Consider the following 21355-nt stretch of genomic DNA (forward strand, 5'->3'; position numbering starts at 1 on the left):
AACGTGTTAGACTCCGCTATCACTGGATCTGTAAAAGATGGTAAGAGAATCAATGCAAAGTATAAAGTTATTAGACATGCAGCTCACCTCACTACCTACTGCATCTTTCCATTATATTATTAGTAGGGATGACTGCTACACAGTGTGGGGAGCTAAGCTATCCTGGCAAATCTACACTGAGCATCCGTGAGCAGATTACTGGTGAGTTACCATCACCGAGATACAGTGAAAAGCTTTTGTTGGCATGCCATCCAGACAGATCATTCTATACATAAGTACATTGAGATAGTACGAAAGGAAAACAATAACAGAGAAAAAAAAACAGAATGCAGAATATAGTGTTACAGTTACAGAGAAAGTGCAATGCAGGTAGACAAATAAAGTGCAAAGGCCATGATGAGGTAAATTAAGAGATCAGGATTTCAGTTTTATCATATAAGAGGTCTGTTCAAGAGTCTTATAACTGCAGGGACTGATAACTGTTTTATAACTGCTTTATAACAGTTTTGGACTGAGGCCAGTGCTGTAACTGTGCTAGAACCGTTTGGCTAGAGGGGGACCTCTGGAGTGCAGGTCCTCAATACTAAAGCTGGGAGTTATCCGGTTCCATGGTTTTTGTTGCATTCAATGCTCTCAGCACTTTATATCATATGAGTGAATCGAACTGACTGGAGTATTCTGTGACAGTGCAAACCTCAGGAGGAAGCAGAGATAGATCACCCTCTATGCATTTCTGGCTACAGAAGGTTGCAAATGCCACAGTTTTGTCATTGACACTTCAATGCTGGTTTTGCCATGATTTAACTCCATGAGGACAGGGCTTTCTTGCATCCTTTTCCTCACTGTTAGCTGTTTAACTGTCTGCTACCATTCAAAACTGGATATGACTGGACTGCAGAGCACTGATCTGATCTTTCAGTTGTAGATTGCTTAACTCTGGCTTAGCTGTTTAGCAAGCATCATGTCCTGTGTTGCAGCTTCTTTATGTTGGCGCCACACAGTTATGCATGCCTGCACTTCTTATGGACCTAGCATTAATCCCTGGCTTGATAATAGTGGCAGAGCAAGAATTTGCCTGCCATTGAGTTACAGATAATGCTTGAATACGTTTTGCTGATGATCCACAATGCCTCATGGATTCCTAGTTTTGAACTACCAGATCTGTTCTGTGCCTATCCCATTTAGGATCAGGGTTAAGCCACACATTATGGAGGGTGTCCTTGATGTAAAGATGGGACTTTCTCACAAAGGCTATCCAGTGGTCATTCCTATCAATGCTTTAATGGACAGATGCATCAGTCACAGGTAGTTTAAAGAGGATAAGGTTAAGCAGCTGGGTATGAGCTACTCCTGTTTATGATAATTGAAGACTTGCACCCAGAGTAGATTCTGTGCTACTCCTACCCTCAGTGCTTGTTTTGAGTATTGCTCAACATAGAGCAGTACCGTTTCATCAACTGAGAGAGGACAAAAGGCAGTAATCAGGAGAGTTTCCTGACCCATGCTCAACTTCATGTCATGTGATTTCATGGAGTTTGGAGACAACGTTGATTCCAGTTTGTATTAGAACAGGCCAGCATTTTTCTCTCCTCTGTCCTCACTCCTTCTACTCACACCTCCTTCAGGAAGATCCCCTACAACCACCAAGCCGTCATTCTTTCTCAGCCAGCAACAACACTGTTTGCATCATTAGAGTCATACAGCATGAAAACAGACCCTTCAGCCCAACTGTTCCATGCCGACCAAGATTCCCATCTAAGCTAGTTCCATTTACCCATGTTTGGTCTATATCCTTCTACACCTTTCCTATCCATGTACCTGTCCAGGTACCTTTTAAATATTGTTAATATATCTGCCTCAACCACTTCCTCTGGCAGCTCATTTCCAGATATGGACCACCCTCTGGGTGAAAAAGTTTCCCCTCAGGTTCCTATTAATTCTCTGCTCTCACCTTAAACCTGTGCCCTCTAGTTCTTGATTCCCCAACCCTGGGAAAAACACTGTCAATGGTTCTTAATCCATATGCCATTATGGGTCACACTTGTTGCTCTCATATTATTATATCTGCTGCATCCACACAGTTTACTACCTTTATGTTATGTTAGTAACCCAATACAAATTAATATTCTATCTTTTTAGGGAAAAAATTGGAACAGGAAACAGGTGGGGAAATAAATTGTTGTTGACCCTATCTATGCCCCTCATGATTTTATACACCTTTATAAGATCACCCTTGTTCTCCTATACTCCAATGAAAGAAGTCTCAAGCTGCTCAGCCTCTCTTCATAACTCAGTCCCTCTAATCTCGGCAACATCCTCATAAATCTCCTCTGCACTCTTTCCAGATTAATGGCATCTTTCCTATAGCACAATGACAAATACTAAACACAATATTCCAAATGTGGCCTCACCAATGTCTTGTACAATTGCAACATAACATCCCAACTCCTATATGCAATGCCCTGATTGATGAAGGCCAGCATGCCAAAAGCCTTCTTCACCACTGTGTCGACCTGCGATGCCACTTACAGGGAACCATATACTTGAGTCACCATTGGGCTCCATCCTATCACAGATAGTTCATTTCTTTTCTTCATTCCTATTAATTACCTTCTCTATTACCTACTCTTTAACTTCTTCAAATTATCATTGGAAAGTCATGGACCTGAAACATTAACTCCGCTTAACTCTGCACAGATGCTGCCCGACTCGCTGATTATTTCCAACATTTCTGTTTGCATTTAAAATTCTTATCCTGTTTAAATCCGTTCACAGCTTGGTCCGTTTTTTCTTTTCTGTAACTTCCTCTAGCCTTGCAACATCATCTTTGATCAGCGTTTTCAGTTTTGACAAAAGACCTGAAACGTTAACTCCGTTTCTCTTTCCGCGCTGCGAACCTGCTGAGTGTTTCCAGCAATTTCTGTTTTATTGTACTGTTCCTCTGGCCTTCCGCTTCTGGACTTGCTTTGCACACTTCTCCTTTCCGGCAACTGCAATGATTTGTTCAGTTAACTATGTTTTAATCCCTAGAATTTCTTCTTCTATGTTCTCTGCCTCCCTCTCTTAAAACACTTAAAATCTGAGATGAAAACAGAAATTGCAGGGGATCCTCAGCAGGTCAAACAGCACATGTAGAGACGGAAACGGTTAACGTTTCAGGTCGATATCCCTTCATCAGAATGCTTCTTTCTGCATTCAACTTTTTTTTAAAGCTACCTTTTATTGTCATCCATGCTAATATCTCCTTTGGCTGGGTCACAGTCACGCAACGCATTACATTGTTTTGCTTGAACAACAAACGACTACTTGTTTCAACATTTTGTGAAGAGGGATTCAGATCAACTGAGTTTTTTAAAAAATTGCATGGTTCGTACAGGTAAAAAGAACGATAATTTCCCCACGTTGCCATGTTTTAATGATGCAGATCGTACGAAGCACAAATCGCATCAACCACCAGAAAGCAATGTCACGTTTAAAAATTGCTGTAAAGTTTCTATCGGGAGAATTCGCTTGCAACAAAAATAATGCATTTGCAAAGTATTTGCAAATTGTCTTGAGACCACATTGTTCTTCTGGCAATATTTTGCCTAACAACACGCATCTTCCGTGTCTCTGGTTACAACGGGTTCTGTCCAGTTCCCACGACCAGACGCTACATCCACTGTCTCCATACCAAACACACATGCGAAATCCCTACTTTGGAGCAAGGACTACTTTTCTCGTTCTGGAGGAGCGCATACCCGAGACGTCCCCGCCCACAGAAGAAGCTGCAAAACACGCGAATTGTCACCCAGACGTGTCAGCGTCGATCAGGTGCCAGCAGTGAGTTGCAGATCCAGTTTAATTTTTTTAAACAGGGAGAGATGCATCAAAATAGATTATTCTTTTGTAGAAATTGACAGTGCATTAGATGACGGGTGAGAGGTCCACACTCCAGTACCCCGGGTATGCAGACGCAGATGCCAATGCATGAAGGGAGGGGCGCACGTTCACGAAGTGCAGAGAAACATAGGGGTCGGTTTTTTAAGGTGGGGGGGGTGAGGAAGAAAGAGAACGAAGGGAGGTTTTGATTGACGGGCGCAGGCCTGGAGTGCGCGTGCGCGGGGCAGCCGCGGGCGAGAATTCTCACGCGCGCGGGTGTCCAACACGTTGGGGGGTCACGCGCGCTCCGGTCGACCAGCGCGCGCGCTCGCGGAGGTGATTCCGCCCCGCCGGCTGTTCGCGCGCCTCGAACCGGAGGGGGGGAGGGAGGGGGGAGCTGGGGGGGGGGGAGAGAAGAGAGAAAAAAACTCCACAGGGATGCTGGGCGCCTGCGCACTGGACGGCCGTTTCGCCTCCTGACCCACTTCCCCGCCCCCTCTCTCCCCCCCCCCCCCCTTCCCTTCCCTTCCCTTCCCCTCCCCGCCACCAAACCCTGGCCGCGCCGTCGCGCCCCGCCTCCCCTCCACGGGTCGCCTCACTAACTCACAACAAAACCGAGAGGCAGGCGCCTGGCGCGGTCCCTGCGCACACACACACACACTCCGCGATTACCGAGCGACCGAGGAGCCACTCGCACGCCGGGAGAGGGAAAGTCGCCTCAACAATTGCCGAACAAAGGAAATAACCGTTATCCGTCCCGTTAAAGGGCATCGAAGGAGGGAGGGGACAACCCTTCCCTTCTGGCGGTTCGAGATTTTTCTCTTTAATGTAATTGTGTGAGGGGAGAGAGTGAGTAGAAGCCGTGTCCTTTTCTTCCCCGTAACCTCCACCTTTACCTCCCCTTCCCCTCGTCAGCTATCGATCACCCACCGGTTAAGCCGCGGGTCGGGACTGACACCTACTCCCGGTTTAACGACAGCGTGTGTTTTTCTCTCTCCCTCTTCCCCCCCCCCCCCCTTCCCTTCCCCTTTCCCCTTTCACAGGCTGTCTTGCTCGCCCTGGGCGACTGAGGAGGATCGGAGCCCGCGGGCGGAGAAGTGGCGCCCGCCCCTCCGTCCCTCCATCCCAGACCGCTGCCTCAGGCTGGCTCCGCTCCTCATCAATCACCGCCTCCCGCTCCCCGACCACCGTTCTCTCTGGTGATTATTGGGCTGACCGTTTTGTTGTGCGAATCATGTCCGCCCGCGTCTGGTTCGTGACAGATCGCAGGATCCTGCAGGATTACCCTCAGCAGGAGATCGAACGCGCACTCCGGCAGAAATGTGCCGAGGAGGAGGTCGAGTTTCGCATGGTCTTGATGGACGAGATCGTCATCACCATCGAGCAGGGAGCTTTGGGTATGTAATATCATCAGTGTGTACCCATTTCAAGATAATTGATCACTTGCGTTCATTTGTTACATTCTCCGAAATTTTGATCCTTGTTATTTTTATCTGTATCCACATTACTGTCCAGTATGAACAGGCTTCTTTCCCCATTTCAATTCATTGCTTTCCAAATATGCTGACACCTTTAGCAGATCAGTTTTCTCCTTTCTCTCGTTACTGGTCTCACGTATTTTGCACAATTAAACGTGGTTGAAGTAAAAACAGAAAATGCTGGAAATGCCTGCCAGACAGCAGCTTGGGGGTGGGGGGGGGGGTGAGAGAGAGTTGACATTTCGGGCTTGTGACTTTCATCAAAACTGGAAAGATAGTTACATTTAATAAGCTTTAAAATGCAGATGAAAATAGGGTGGAAGAAGAGAGAATAAATGAGAAAAGAAGTGATAATGTATGGCAAACCGGGACCGTATTATAATGGACAAATAAAAGTATAATAGGTGTCCAAAAAGATGAAAGTGGGAGTAGCAAATTTATCTGAAATTGTTGAATTCAGCATTGAGCATGAATTGCTCTAGTGTATCTGGTCAAAAGATGAGGTGCTAATCTTTGTGCTTGCTTTATTATATAGGAGGTCAGTGGGAGTTGGACAGAGAATTAAAGCATCAGTGAATCAGAAGCTTGGGGTCCCATTTTAAAAAATGAATTAGTGTTCTGCAAAGTGGCTGGCCAGTCTGCATTTAATCATCGCTAATGTAGAGTCTGCATCATGACCTGTTAATACAGCAGTAATTTGAGCTGTAGCACAACGACCAGATTTTTTCCAGCTATCACTTCAAGAAGCTCTTTCAGGGAGTCAAGTTAGGCACAAATATATTGAGAAGTAGAAAGAAGCCTTTTCTTTGCATTGTGTGAATACTGAAACAGGATTTTTCGAATCTCAATGTTTTGTACTGTTGAAAAGATTTTTCTTTGTTCATTCTTCATGGTGCTAGCTCTTCACTCTATTACACTATTAAAGCACATTGCTATCTATGTTACACAAAATCTGGATGGAACACCCTGGATTTTTTTTTGTAAAGCATCCATTCTTATGAAGTTATTTAATATTTTCAAAATGACTGAAAGGACTTGCAGGTAATGGATTTAGTTGTATTATTTTGCAGAAGTTAATTTAAACCTTTCTTTCGAATGGTGAATGCATGTGGGTCAAAATAGAAATTATTAATACAACCATTAGGTAGGTGTAAGGAGGTACTGATTTCATGTACTGTGTCCTGTAATGTTTTTAGCATAATTTTGCAAATCTACAAATGTTACATAATTTGTGATTGCAGCTACAGTTTTCAATTCGTGATAAAATAAGAGTTTGAATTTTTTAACAAACTGTAGTACTAAAATGGAAAATTGACACACACATTGTATTTAACACACACTGCAATCTTGCTAGGCATGATTGGTGCAATGACAGTAACAGAATGAGTTGACCTGAGTTGACACCTGTTGTTAGTAAGCATGGGTTCTTCTTTGGGATGTGTAATTTGTGCACCTCACCACTTTTTCTGGTGTCAGGATTGGCCAGATGATGTAACTATCAGTGTAATATCCAAATTTTTATTTTGTGCCATTGTGAGTAGATTTATGATTGGGTTGGTCCTCTCAGGAAAAAAATAATTGGCTTTTAATGGTGCTGAAGGTTCAAATTGAAAGTTATTTAAAGGATCAAGTTCATCTTCCTTGTGATCATAGGCAGAATGCTGCAGAAGTCACTGGTAGATTGAGCCAAACTGGGATCCTAGCCACTTTTCCATCAGGTGGTTTCAGCAGAAGCTCCACCCCCCCCCCCCTTAGAATTAATTGGCCTTAAGTACCAGCAGCAATTATACAAAAAAATAGTTCCATGTTATTCAAATCAGAAATTACTAGGAAAAAAGGGAAATAACATCTGAAAACGAAGGGGCACCAAAAATCTAATTCACCTTTCCTTGCATGTCTGACTTCAAGAAGCATCCCTTAAAGAGTCACCACATGCAGCCAGCATTCTCCCAGCTACCAGGAAGGTTTGGTAAGGAATAAGCCTATGGTATGGGGAAGTTGGTAGGGAACAGGAACCTACGTACACTTTTGAAGGACAGAATGCAGAGGAGACAGCCTCCTTATGGAAGGGCATTAGTGGAAAGAAGTTGCCTGGAAAGTATCTCTAAGACTATTAAGAATTTGAACTGGGGAGGCTTTGAACCTCCTCTGCCATTCAATAAGATTGTCCACTTTCCTGTCCTTTACTCATAATCATCGATTATTTTACTGATTTGAAATCCATCTCGGTTTTAAACATAACAAGGAGTATCAAATATGCACAGCTCTCTGAGGAGATTCACAGGGATGATTGGAGGACTTTAGTTACTGGGAGAGATTGAATAGGCAGGATTTGTTTTCCCTGAGGGCTGACCTGATAGAGGTGTATAAAATTATAAGAGGCATAGATAGGGTAGACAGTCATGGTGGGGGTATTAATAACAAGAGGGTATAGTTGAAATAGAGTTATAAAGGAGATTTGAGGGGTAGTTTTAAACACCGAGTAGTTGATATTGGAACTTGCTGCTGGAGGAGATGGTGGAGTCAGATACAGTCACTACATTTGAGAGACATGTAGACAGGCACTTAAATAGGCAAGGCATAGAAGGATACAGGCCCATTGTAGATGGGTAAAAAGGTCGGCATGGACATGATGGGCCAAAGGGTCTGTTTCTGTGCGCACAACTCTGACTCTAAAAGAAATAAAATAAATTTATCTTCCTCATTTCTGTCTTGAATGGGCAACCATACTCTGAGACCATGGCCTCTGATTCTGGACTCTCTCATCCTTTCAGCATTTATCCTGTATATCCCCCCTAGGAATCGTCAAGAATGTTTAAAGAATATCACCTCTTATTCTTAGCTCCAATGAGCAGAGATCCAGCCTGTTTAATCTTTCCCCAGGAGACAATCCCTCCATACCCAGACCCCTCCAATGAAATATCTTTCTTGAAATAGGGAAAACAAATCTGTTTGCAGATGTTGTCTCAGTTGTGCTATGAACAGTTGCAGTAGGACTCCAACATCCTTGAAATGAGTGCCAACGTTCCATTAGCCTTCCCTATTACAGCTGCACCTGTGTGCGAGCTTTCTGTGTTTCATGCATACGGACCCACAAATCCCTTTGTGCTGCAGCTTTCTGCAGTTTTCTTCAATTTGAATAATGCTCTGTTCTTTTGCTCTTCCTTTCAAAATGAACAACCTCCTATTTTCCCACATTATACTCCAATTGTCAAATTTTTATCCACTCACTCAAGTCATCGATACCTCCCTGCAAACTGTTTGCATCCTCCTCGCAATTTACCTTCCCACCGAATTTTGTGTTATTGTCAAATTTGGCTAATGTTCATTCACTTCCGTCATTCAAGTCATAATATTGTAAACAATTGCAGTCCTAGCATTGATCTCTGTGATATGCCACAGTGACATATGCACATGTGACATATCCATCTTCTAGCATGGATGGAAGATCGGCTGACCAGCAGAAGTCAGAGTGGAGATAAAGGGGTTCTGTTCAGGATGGCTGGTGGTGACTAGTGGAATTCCACAGGGGTCAGTGTTGGAACTACATCTTCTCACTTTGTACATTAGTGATCTAGATGAAGGAACTGATGGCATTATGGCTAAGTTTGCAGATGACACCAAGATAGGTGGAAGGACAGGTTGTGTTGCGAAGGCAGGGAGTCTGCAGAAGATCTTGGACAGGTTGGGAGAGTGGGTTAAAAAAAAAGTGGCAGATGGAATAGAATGGAGGGATGTGTGGGGTTATGCACTTTGGTAGGAAGAATAAAGTTATAGACTATTTTCTAAATGGGGGAGAGAATTCAGAAATTGGAGGTGCAAAGGGACTTGGAAGTCCCAGTTATGTTTTCTGTTAAGATTAACTTTCAGGCTGAGTCGGTAGTAAAGAAGACAAATGCAATGTTAGCATGCATTTCGAGAGGACTAGAATATAAAAGCAAGGATGTACTACTGAGACTTTATAAGGCATTGATCAGACCGCATTTGGAATATTGTGAGCAATTTTGCCCCTGTATCTAAGAAAAGGTATGCTGGCTCTGGAGAGGGTCCACAGGAAGTTCACAAGATTGATCCCAGGAATGAAAGGCTAATGTTTGAGGAGCATTTAATCTCTGAGCCTGTACTCGGACTTCCGAAGGATGAAGGGAGATCTCCTTGAAACCTACCAGATACTGAAATGCCTGGATGGAGTGGACGTGAAGAGAATGTTTCCATTAGTAAGAGAGTCTGGGATCTGAGGGCACAGCTTCAGAATCAACTGAGGTCCCTTTAGAACAGAAATGAAGAGGAATTTCTTCATCCAGAGGGTGGTGAATCTGTGGAATTCATTGCCACAGAGGGCTGTGGAGGCCAAGTCATTGAGCATATTTAAGGCAGCGATTGATAGGTTCTTGATTGGTAAAGGGGCTAAAGGTTACAGGAAGAAGGTGGAAGAATGGGGTTGGAAAAAAAATCAGCCATGATTGAATGGCAGAGCAGACTTGATGGGCTGAATGGCCTAATTCTGCTCCTATATCTTTTGGTCTTATGGCTTACAATGCAGGAATGACCCCCTTATCCTTACTTGCTCCTTCTTGCCTGTTAACCAATCCTCTATCCATACCAATATATTACCTGCAGCACCTTGGACTCTTATGTTTCACCTTTTGTGAGGCACCATTTAGAATGCCTTCCTCAAGTCCAAATATAGTATATTTGTTCTCCTCTATCTACTGTGGTTGAGACTTCTTTGAAACACTTTTTGAAAAAAAATTGTTAGGCACAATTTCCCCTTCAAAAGCCATGTTGACTCTGCTTGATTATATTATGATTTTCTAAATGTTTTCTGTTACTTCCTTAATGATTGTTTACAACATTTTTCCCAACAATATATGTTAGGGTAATCATACTATACTTCTTGCCTCCCTCCATTTTTTTGAATAGAAGTCTCATGTCGGCAGTTTTCCAGTCCTCTGATACTTCAGAATCTAAGGATTTTTCTAAAATTATAACTAGTATGTCTTTTGTATCCTTGTAGTTACTTATTTTAGGATCCTAGGATGCAAGCCATTCAGGCCAGGGGACTTATTAGCCTTTGGACCCTTCAGGTTTCCTAATATATTTCAGTGATGTTGATGGTACTAGTTTGCCCCTCCCCCCAGTTTTTCTTTCCTTTGTTGGGCTCTGAATTGTTTACAATATTATGACTTGAATGAAGGAAGCAAATGAACATTAGCCAAATTTGACAATAACACAAAATTCGGTGGGAAGGTAAGTTGCCAGGATGATGCAAACAGTTTGCAGAGAGATACTGATGACTTGAATGAGTGGATAAAAATTTGGCAATTGGAGTACAATGTGAGAAAATATGAGGTTGTTCATTTTGACTCTCTCCTTTGCTGGACATTGAATTTATCCCACTTGTCAGGTGTACTATTAACTTTTGCCTCCTTGTATACTTTCTCTTTTAACTTGATATTTTTCTTGACTTCCTTGGTTAACCAAGGAAGAATTAAGGTTCATTCCTCCCTTAGAATCTTTTGTCCTTTGTGCTACATATTTTTGCTGTACATCACAATAAATGTCTGCAACTGCTTGCCCGCTATCTCTTCTGCTAATCTATTGGCCCAGTCCACTTTAGTCAACTCTACCTTCATTTCATTGTAGTTCCCTTTAAGCTAAAGACAGTTATTTTCAACCTAAATTTCTCACCCCCAAACCAAATGCAAAATTCTATCATGCTATGATCTCTGCTTCTTCGGCTGAGGCCATTATTTATTACCAGATCCAAGATTGCTGGTTATCTGGTTGGTTCCATAAGGTATTGCTCTAGGACACTATCCCAAATGCACTCTATGAATTTGTTCTTATACAAAACCCTTTCCAACCCAATCTACATGAAGGCTAAAATCTTCCAAAATTATTACATTGCTCTTTTTACACCCCCCATTTTGATTTATACCTTTTCTTATATTGTAATTGATGTTAAATGCTCCTAAATAAGGAGCGTGCAGAGTTTAAAACTTGTTTTGCAGGTATAAAAGGAAGTTAGGGTGTAGCAGAATGGCTATTTTGGGAGTGGCCATGTTTGAGTTGTAAGTGCAGTGTTTGAGGTCAAAGTGCTGAGGCTTTGGCTATGAGGCTTCAGCTAAGAGGCTGAGCAGAGGTAAGAGTCAAGGTAAGCACAGGTAAGGTCTTTCAATTTAGTGCATTAAGATGGCAGTTAGGCCAGCAGGATGCTCGTCCTGCAGCATGTGGGAGGTCAGGGAGACTTCTGGTGTCCCTGAAGGCTACACCTGTAGGAAGTGTGTGCAGTTGTAGCTCCTAACTGACCATGTTAAGGAACTGGAGCTCGATGCACTTGAGATCATCTGGGATGCTGAGAGCATCATAGATAAAAGTTTCACTGAGGTGATCGGGTTGCAGGTTGTTAGGTGACCACCAGGAAAGGTAAAGAGAACAGACAGTGCAGGATTCCCCTGTGCCTATTCCCCTTGAAAACAAGTAGAACCATTTTGGATACTTTTGGCGGCGTTGACCATTCAGGAGAAAGCAGCAGCCAGGTCTGTGGTACCAGGACTGGCTGTAAGGCTCAGCAGGGAAGGGTGAAGGCATAAAGGACTATAGTGATTAGAAGACTTGATAGTTAGGGGAGCAGTCAGGAGATTCTGTAGCTGCAAAAGGACCTCTAGAATGATGTGTTGCCTCCCTGGTGCCAGGGTCAAGGATATCTGTGAGTGGTTGCAGATCATTCTCAAGGGGGTAGGTGAGCAGCCAGAAGTCATTGTGCACGTTGGCACAAAGGACATAGGTAGAGAAAGGGATGAGGTCCTGCGGGGTGAATATAGGGAGTTGGGAAAGAGGTTAAAAAGCAGGACCTCAAGGCTATTGATATCTGGATTACTCACTGTGCCACGAGTTAGTGAGGGTAAGAATAGAAAGATATGGCAGATGAATGCATGGCTGAAGAATTGGGGCAGGGATTCATATTTGTGGACCATTGGGATCTCTTCTGGGACAGGTGACCTGTACAAGAGGGATGGGTTGCACCTGAACTGGAGGGTGACCAATATCCTAGTGGGCAGGTTTGCTAATGCTACTAGGAAGGGTTTAAACTAGATTGGCAGGTGAGTGGGATCCAAAGCAGAAGTGAGGCTGGAAGTTGAGACAGAATTCAATGACAGTAAGATCAGTAGACAAGATGGGCAGCAGCATAGCAGGGAGTGAGGAAAGACTGTTGGATTAAATTGCATTTATTTCAATGCAAGAGGCCTGACAGGTAAAGCAGATGAACTCAAAGCATGGATAGCTACATTGGACTGGGATATTATAGCCATTATAGAAACATGGCTAAGGGAGGGACAGGACCAGCAGCTAAAAGTACCTGGGTAGAGGTGGAGGAAAGAGAGGAGGGAGAGTATAGGGTTGCAGGAGTATACTCAAGAAGGAAATCAGAAAGGCAAAAAGGGTTATGCGAAAGCTTTGGCAGAGAAGATTAAAGAGAATCCAAAGAGATTTTACAAGTATATTAAGGGAAATTGAGTAACTAGGGAGAGTATAGGGCCCCTCAAAGACCAAATTGGACATCTTTGTTGGAGCTGCAGGAAATGGGTGAGGTGCTCAATGAGTATTTCTCCTGTTTTCACTGTGGAGAAGGACATGGACCTTGAGATAGTTAATGGGGACGTCTTGGGGATAGTTGGCATTACAGCAGAGGAGATATTGGATGTGTTAAAACACATGAAGGTAGGTAAATCTCCAGAGCCTTGATCAGCTGGGTAAGTGGGCCGAGGAATGGCAAATAGTGTTTAATTTAGATAAGTACGGGGTGTTGCATTTTGGGAAGACAAATGAGGGTAGGACTTTCACAGTGAATGGTAAGACCTTGGGAAGCGTTGTAGAACAGAAGGACTTAGGAGTACAAGTATGTGGTTCTTTGAAAGTGGTGTCACAGGTAGACAGGGTGGTGAGGAAGCCTTTTGGCACATTGACCTTCATCAGTCAAGGCATTTGAGTACAGAAGTTGGGATGTTCTGTTGCAGTTGTACAAGACGTTGGTGAGGCTGCATTTGGAATATTTTGTTCAGTTTTGGTCACCCTTTTATAGGAAAGATACCATTAAGCTGGAAAGAGTGCAGAGATTTACAAGGATATTGCTGGAACTCGAGGGACTGAGTTATGGAGAGAGATTGAGCAAGTTGGGACTTTTTTTCATTGGAACATAAGCAAATAAGGGGTGATCTTATAGAAGTGTCTAAAATTATGAGGGCATAGATAGGGTGAACGCGCTTAGACTTTTTCCCAGCGTTGGGGAATCAAGAACTAGAGGGCACAGGTTTAAGGGGAGAGATTTAATAGGAACCTGAGGGGCAACTTTTTCACCCAAAGAGTGGTCAGTATATGGAATGAGCTGCCAGAGGAAGTGGTGGAGATGGGTACATTAACAATATTTAAGAGGTACTTAGACAGGTACGTGGATAGGAAAGGTTTAGAAGGATATGGGCCAAAACTGGGAAATGCGACTAACTTAGATGGGAATCTTGGTCGACATGGACCAGTTGGGCAGAAGGGCCTGTTTCCATGCTCTATTTAATATTTATCAGTCTATACACTTTTCCTACCAATGTCATCTTTCTGTTTTTACCTCCATCCAGGTAAACTTAATATCTTCTGAGTCACAGCTGTGCTTAATTCAGCTGTAAACAGTGCTTCCTTGCCATCTTTTCCTTCGCTTTGATCCCCTTGCAACCATGACTTCATAATGTCTTTCTGATCATACCTGCTTACCTCCATTTGTGTAATTAGTCATTTACGTTGGTACAAATGCTTTGGGCATTAAGGCAAAAAGTCTTAAGGCTTTCCTCTTATCGATTTTATGTACTTCTATCAGATCATCCCTCAGCCTGCTTCACTCCAGGGAAAACAAGCCCAGCCTATTCCAAACTCTCCCCTTAACTGCAGTCCTGTAATCCATGTCACAGCCTGGTAAATCTTCTGTATTCTCTCCAGCGCCACCACATCCTTCCCATAATGTGACGACCAGAACTGTGCACAAGCGGTTTAACCAATGTTTTGTAAAGTTGCAACGTAACATTCCAACTTGCATATCCTTTGCTCTGATCTATGAAGGCAAGCATGCCATATGCTGCCTTCACCACACCATCTAACTGAGTTGCCATTTTCAGGGAGCTATGGATGTGACCCCAAGGTCAAAATTGACTTCCTAAAATATATCATCTCTCATATGTCAGGATTAAATTCCATCTGATCTAAATCCTGCTATAGTCTTAGATTACCATCCCCTCTATCCACAACACCACCAATTTTCATGTCATCCCCAAACATACTTATCATTCCCCCTAAGTTTCACATCCAAGTTGCTAATGTATATCATAAACCACAATGGCGCCAGCACTGATCCCTGCAGCACACCACTGGTCACAGACTTCCAGTCAGAAAAGCAACCTTCCACTACCACTCTGTCTTCTGTCACCCAAGAAAATTTTGGATCCAGTTAGTCAGCTCGGCTTGGATCCAATGAATGTTACCCTTCTGGACCAGCCTACAATGTGGGACCTTGTCATATGCCTTACTAAAGTCCATATGGACAAAGTCTACTGCCCCTGCCTTTATCAATCTTTTTCATTATCTCATCAAAAAGCTCAATCCTGCACAAAACCATGCAGACTGTCCTGATCAGTCCCTGCCTTTCCAAATATACATAAATCCTATACCTTCAGATTTTCTCCAGTAATTTCCTTCCACTGACGTAAGGCTCACTGGCCTGTAGTTATTTGGCTTATCCCTGCTGCCCTTCTTAAATAAAGAAAAAAACATTATCTATCCTGCAGTCTTGTGGTAAGTCAATGAACATGAAGAAATCTTCATTGGAGCCCCAGCTATCTCCTCCCTTGCTTCCCATAGCTAGCATCCTGGGATAGATCTCATCCAGCCTTGGGAAGTTGTCAACCCTCATGCATTTCATTACATCTAATACCTCCCCTTCTTAATACTGACTGGCTCCAGACTATTAACATACTCCTCTTTGAACTCATTATCTTCCATGTCCTTCTCCTTGATTAATACAAATGAGGAATATTCATTTAGGACGTCGCCTACATCATCTGGCTCCACACATAGATTATCCATTTGGTCTCTAAGGGGACCCACTCTTTCCCTGGCTACCCTCTTGCCCCCTAATATACTTAAAATACCTTGGGAATCTCCTTAATTTTTTTTGTCAAGGATATTTCATGGCCCCTCTTTGCCCTAATAATTTCTTTAGTTCTCTGCAGCACCCTCTATATTCCTGTCAATCAACTCCATTTGTCTATATCTGTCATATGATCAGGTATCTAATTCCTTCTTCTGCACCATTTCTTCAGCCAAATATTTATTGGTTCTATTCCGATGAATGCATAGATGTGGTCAAGAGCAGTAGTATGAATGCCTGTGGTTTTGAAAACTATAATAAAGTCAAATACCTCTTGCAGATGTGAATGAATACTTGTGTTTGGTTGACACTTTAGATTTGTCTAGCAGCAAAACTTGCATGCCTGCATGGTATTCAAAGTAAGAGTCATTCTCATTTTCAGAACCTTTCCTTCAGGATCCTTGCAGCCGCATCACACTTCACTGCTCACTGCTGTATTTACAGAAGTCAAGTATGGTTCAACTGGCAAAGTGAGGAATGTTCCACTTATGATTAATGTGACTTTTGCATTCACACCTGGAAGGGGGATTTGGCTAGATTATAGGGCTATTAAAAGGGTCATATTCCTTCAGGACACATAATGGTAATTTTCTGAAGAAAAGTACTTATGTAGAAAATTCATTCCTTTGATGCCCTCTGTTTCTGAAACAAAGTAGCATTATATAAGGGATCCCATGAGCAATGTTTTTTAAACTGGCACTAACAAATAAACCATTTTTGTTTCAGAAATTTCTGAATTAGGGCAAGGAGATTGCTAACATTGTATTAAAGCTGTTAACAAATCCAAAAGAATTTTCAGGTCATTTATCTTCATGGCAGCAGTAGAAATCAGAATATTTCCAAGTTGCCACTCCAAATATGGATAGTGAGTCCTCAGACATGAAGAGAGGAAGGCAGGCAGATTAAAGACATAGTCAGAATAGTAGATGCATTGGAAGTTTGTTAACAATCAAAGGGAGCTAAGTTGTCTGGGTTTATAATGACTTCAGATCCAAGGAGTTCCGCCATAAAATGATGGTGCACAGGGGAAGGCAATTTGGTCCATTGTTTGTTGGTGCTGGATCCCTGAAGGAACCACATAGTTAATCCTGTTTCCCATTTATCCAATATTTCATTAATTGTCAGGTGCTGTGGAACACCCTGAGGTAGTGAAATCTTGTAGTGACGGTCAGTATTTTAAAGTTTTTATCGAATTCTGATTTGACAGTGTAGTTGAATCTGCTTCCACCACCCTATGAGGCAATGCTTTCCAGATACCCTATGTATAAAATATTTTCCCATTTGTGTTGCCCCGGTTCTTTGTCAGCCATCTTTAATTCTGTGTCATCTGATTACCAAGTTTTCTGTCATTAGAAATTGTTGCTTCTTACCTATTTAGTCAGACCTCATTACTTGCCACACCTCTATATAAATAAAGGTAGAGAATACAAAATCTATTAAGTTGTGCTAAACTATACAAAACACTGGCTGCATCTTGTTGCTTCAAATACTGAGCATTACCCCTAATACAAAATGAAAGGGTACAGAAGAGATTTGCGCTGATAGATGAGATTTTATAATTAAATAAATGGAGAAGCTATGGTTGTTGTCTTTGGAGATTAACAAGATTTGTGGGTGCTCAATGCAAAGAAAGAGTAAATAAGAGAATCTGTTTGCAGTAGTTAAAGGGTGATGACCACAGAGCACAAAATTAATGTGATTGGCAAAAAAAGACCAAAGGTAACATTTACAAACTATTTAAGCAATGGTTAGGATTTGGACTGATTTTAATAGTAGTAGTTGCATTAAAGTAAATTAGATAGCACTGAATTGATCTCTGGAAAGAACAGAGGAATGTAATACTATATTTGCCATTGCTGATGTCCTCTATTGACCATGTCACATAATACATGGTAATGAATATAGCGTTGTCAAATGTACAGTACCCAATGAGTTGTTTGTAGAGTAGATATTTGGTCTGTTGGGGTGGACATTTACACATCACTATTTATCTCAAATTCCTGAATCGGAGATGCTGGGGAGTATGGTGAGTGTTCGAAATGGGCAATGTTCCTGCTTAATCACAAACCCCAGTAACTGCAGTTAAGTATGGTTGCTTCCTAGGATTTGTATATAAAAAAAAGAAAACTTTTGTGTTATAATAATATTTACTCACCCCACCCTTGATTCTTGCTATTAACACTCATTAAGCTTTTTTTTCGTTAAGGATTGAAAACGGAGATTTTGATTTACTTAGAATATTTTGCTATCTCAGGATGTCCTATAGCATTTTACAACCAATAATTCTTAAAGTATAGCTGCTGTTGTAATGTTGAAAGCATGGTAGCCAATTTACACACAATGAGCAGTGTACATGATAATGACAAGACAATCAGTTTTAGTAACATTAGTTGAAAGTTAATAAATATAGGCCAAGGCGCTGGGGATAACTCGTGGTTAGTAAGATTAGTGCCATGGGATCTTTTGCATTCACCTTGGAAAGCAAGTGGGACCTTGATTTAATCTCTCATCCAAAAGAGAGCACAATCAACATGGCAGCATTCCTTCATAACTCCACTGGAATGTTAGTTTAGTTTATGCGCTGAGATCGCTGGAATGGAGCTTGACCCCAATGCAAGTATGACCTGATTTAAAAGTGATGTAATATTGATCATAAGTTAGAGCATGTTTACACTGATGAAAATAAAATTGGTTTTGTTGATTAAAATGAAAAATTATATTGAGTCAATATTGAACGTTGTATCCCATATTCTATTGGTTTATTAGCAGTGAATCACAAATGTTCTTATCTTACTTTTCAGGTAAAATGGTTATAAGCATGTGTCTAGTATAAATTAACCTACTGAGGAATGCCTGTCTGTGATTAGATACATGCACATTCAGGAAATATTTGTTAGATGACTGAGAGCCACATATGTCTACGTAAACATCTACTGATATTTGAAATTCAAACTCTTAACAGGAGCTTGTCATGTACATGAATTACATTGACATAAGTATTCATTGTGTGAGAACTACATTTTGTAAATGGAGATTTTGTCATTCAATCTGAAATGATTATTCTTAGATTGTATGCTAAATACATGTTCACTCTAACATGTATTGAGTATTTAAAGTATGGCAACTAGCAGTTTATTTTTTGTTTTCATTTTTCTAAAGAACAGTAAAAATTTGATAGTATAGGGGGGACTAAATCTGAATCTGGCATTTAGCACACTGAGGAATTGTGGCCAAGAATTATTTTAGTCTTATGACTAAATATGAATTCAATCAAAGACAAAATTCCACCCCAATCTTTTTCTGAAGGTGCTAAGTGGGTGCTGCAATATCAGCCGTGGTTTCATTGAAGTCAATGAAACCCAACGTCGGGAGAAGAGTACAACGGGGAAGGCCAATACTCCAGCATTCCTGTAGTGCTAACGACCAGAGAGACATTTCTATGCACCAGGTATTGACTTAAATAATTAAAACCTTTTTGCCCTCTCATGATTTTGTGATTTTTGATTTAACATTTTGCTGCAATTAAGACAGAATTAGAATAGGTAAAATTCTACAAAGGTTTGCATCATATGTACAGAAAGGTTATTTCTTTGTCATAAATATGTGGGTACAGTATGTTACTTCTGTTTCTGGCCTGATCTTCAATCTGGGACATTGTGGTATTTGTGGTAAATGAGTTTTAGTTACATATTTTTAATGTGTGAGAAAGAACGTAGTAAAAGGGAGACAGTAAAATCTACAACTGAAAATTTAAAGTTGTCTGTATTGACTTTTATTTGTTCAGTTGTTTAGTGCAGAAATCTGTTCATTCTAGGTTTAAGTCGTTCTGAAATTATGTTGAGTCCTTCAACCATTAAAATGGTTGAAGGGTCTTAATATGTTTGAAACTAGCCTCTTCTATTGGCGTTCTTTACTTAATTTACAGGCTGCATTTAAATTGGCTTTGAATTTCTTTCACAGGTTTGTATAAGTGGATCTTTAGCAAGATTTTATTTTTCCACAGTTATGAATTAAAAAATTTCTATTCTAATGCATAAATGTTTTGCAGTGATTTTCATAGAACAAGACTGTGATTTGTGTTTTCAAAGTATGAGTTGCATGCTGAAAGCTTGGTTGATGGGGATTGATATCTTTCTTTTTTTTAAAAAAAGGTGTGAAGGTAAAATACTGAAATCTGAAATGTAAACAAGTGCTGGAAATGCACAGCAGGTAAGGCAGTATCTGTGAAGAACAAAATAATATTTTTGCAATCAACAGTCTTCGGTGGGAACAACTGATGGATAAGCTAAGTTTTAAATGCAAAGGAAAGAAAGGAAAGACTAAACAAATGATAAGTTTTGCAGACGGCTTGAATGGGTGGAATTTGTGATAAGATGGAATTGACTTGTGCTTTTTTCAATCTACCATACTGCATTTGCTGGTCAAAATGCAATCACCTTGCTATTGGGAGTTAAATGTAGATTGATTAATCACTTCTGTTCAGTCAGCAGGTGTGATTCTGAGCTTGCATTTCCCTGTAACTTTTAATTCTCTGTCCACTCTCTCTCTGACCTGTCTCCCACTCTGTGACAATGAAGTTCAACATAAACCTAAGGAATAGCTTCTCTTCTATAGATTAAGCACATGATAGTCTTCCAGACTTGACATTGGATTCAGTGATTTTGATTTTTGCCTCTTTCCTATTGACACTGCCTCTAAGCAGACCTATTGTTTCTTGTCATATTTATCATCCATTTTCACCATTTTCACCTTGCACTATCATTCCTTTTGTCACATAATCTCTCCTGGATTCTATTTCTCTTTTCAATGTTGTTCCACTTTCCTATGTGACTTAAAATTTGTTCACCTCTTAACTTTTCCCAGATATGATGAAAGATTATTGGCCATCAACATTACCCCCTGTTTCTGTCTCCAAAAATCTCACGTGACCTGTTATGCGTTTCCAGCATATTTATTTCCAGTACTGTATAATATTAACTGTGTTATTAAGAATGGAATAAAGTGGAGTTTGGATGTTTTCATACAAGGAGGAAGGAACAGATCTAGTGGTTGAACAACCAAGGACTGCCCATGCATTGCTTGTGATATTGCCAGTATCCTAATTTTCCTTTTCAGTCAGGCAGTGGTGGGTATTGCAAGAAGAGCTGAAATAGTTTTTAGAGCTGAAAGTATTATTTCTATGTCTTGAGGATTATTTTAAAACTCTCAATGCACTGCATGGAGGAAGCAATGAAGTGAGCAAGATCTGTTGTAGTTTATCATTTTTAACTTGTGTGATGTACTTTTTTTTCTGATTGTGTACCTTGTGTTTAATTAAGACTGGTGACTGCAGTAATACCTTGTCTGAATTAATTGTCATGACTGAGTAAATTTATTTCTATGTTGGTCCATTGCTTTGAAAAGAATATACTTTTGAATTATTTACTGTACTGTCTGCAAAGTTTCCATATAAACAGGGCCCAGGTGTACCATTTGAGTACTTAGCTGAAGTCAAGTTGCAGGTGATTTTAATGTGCATCAGATGTACTGAAGTTCAAATCAGTCTTTGGGAATCCTTCAAATGAAGAGGAATTAGTTTTGTTTCTGCAACATGATGACATGTACATTCATTATTGGGGTCTTGCATGTAAGGAGACTTTTGTGTTAGTTTTTAAGTCATGTCATTTAATATTGGACCATGTAGTGAAGAATGTTAGGAATGCTAGGAAGAGAAGTGGGTTGAACAGGAATGCTTGTATGCTCCTTGTTGATATATGCATAGCTGTAGATGTTAGGTGAACACAGGTTTAATGTAAGCTGTAATGCAGTTGTGGTCAACTGGCCA

General features: G+C 41.1%; 1 protein-coding gene across 4 annotated transcripts in view; it reads left to right on the top strand.

Moving 5' to 3' along the window:
• The first annotated feature begins 3632 nt into the window (after positions 1–3632).
• rimkla (ribosomal modification protein rimK-like family member A) overlaps positions 3633–21355 on the top strand; it is a 56501-nt gene continuing 38778 nt past the window's right edge. The window contains exons 1-2 of one of the 4 annotated variants that reach the window (XM_052039577.1): positions 3633–3822; positions 4905–5258. In XM_052039577.1, coding sequence (XP_051895537.1) covers positions 5096–5258 — 163 coding nt within the window. In that variant the 5' untranslated portion in view covers positions 3633–3822; positions 4905–5095. Of the gene's footprint in view, positions 3823–3927; positions 3946–4357; positions 4711–4904; positions 5259–21355 lie in introns of those variants that run through there. The other 3 variants (XM_052039578.1, XM_052039575.1, XM_052039576.1) reach the window with 3 other exon arrangements.

The sequence above is a fragment of the Pristis pectinata genome, chromosome 26, assembly GCF_009764475.1.
Source record: "Pristis pectinata isolate sPriPec2 chromosome 26, sPriPec2.1.pri, whole genome shotgun sequence".
NCBI lineage: Eukaryota > Metazoa > Chordata > Chondrichthyes > Rhinopristiformes > Pristidae > Pristis > Pristis pectinata.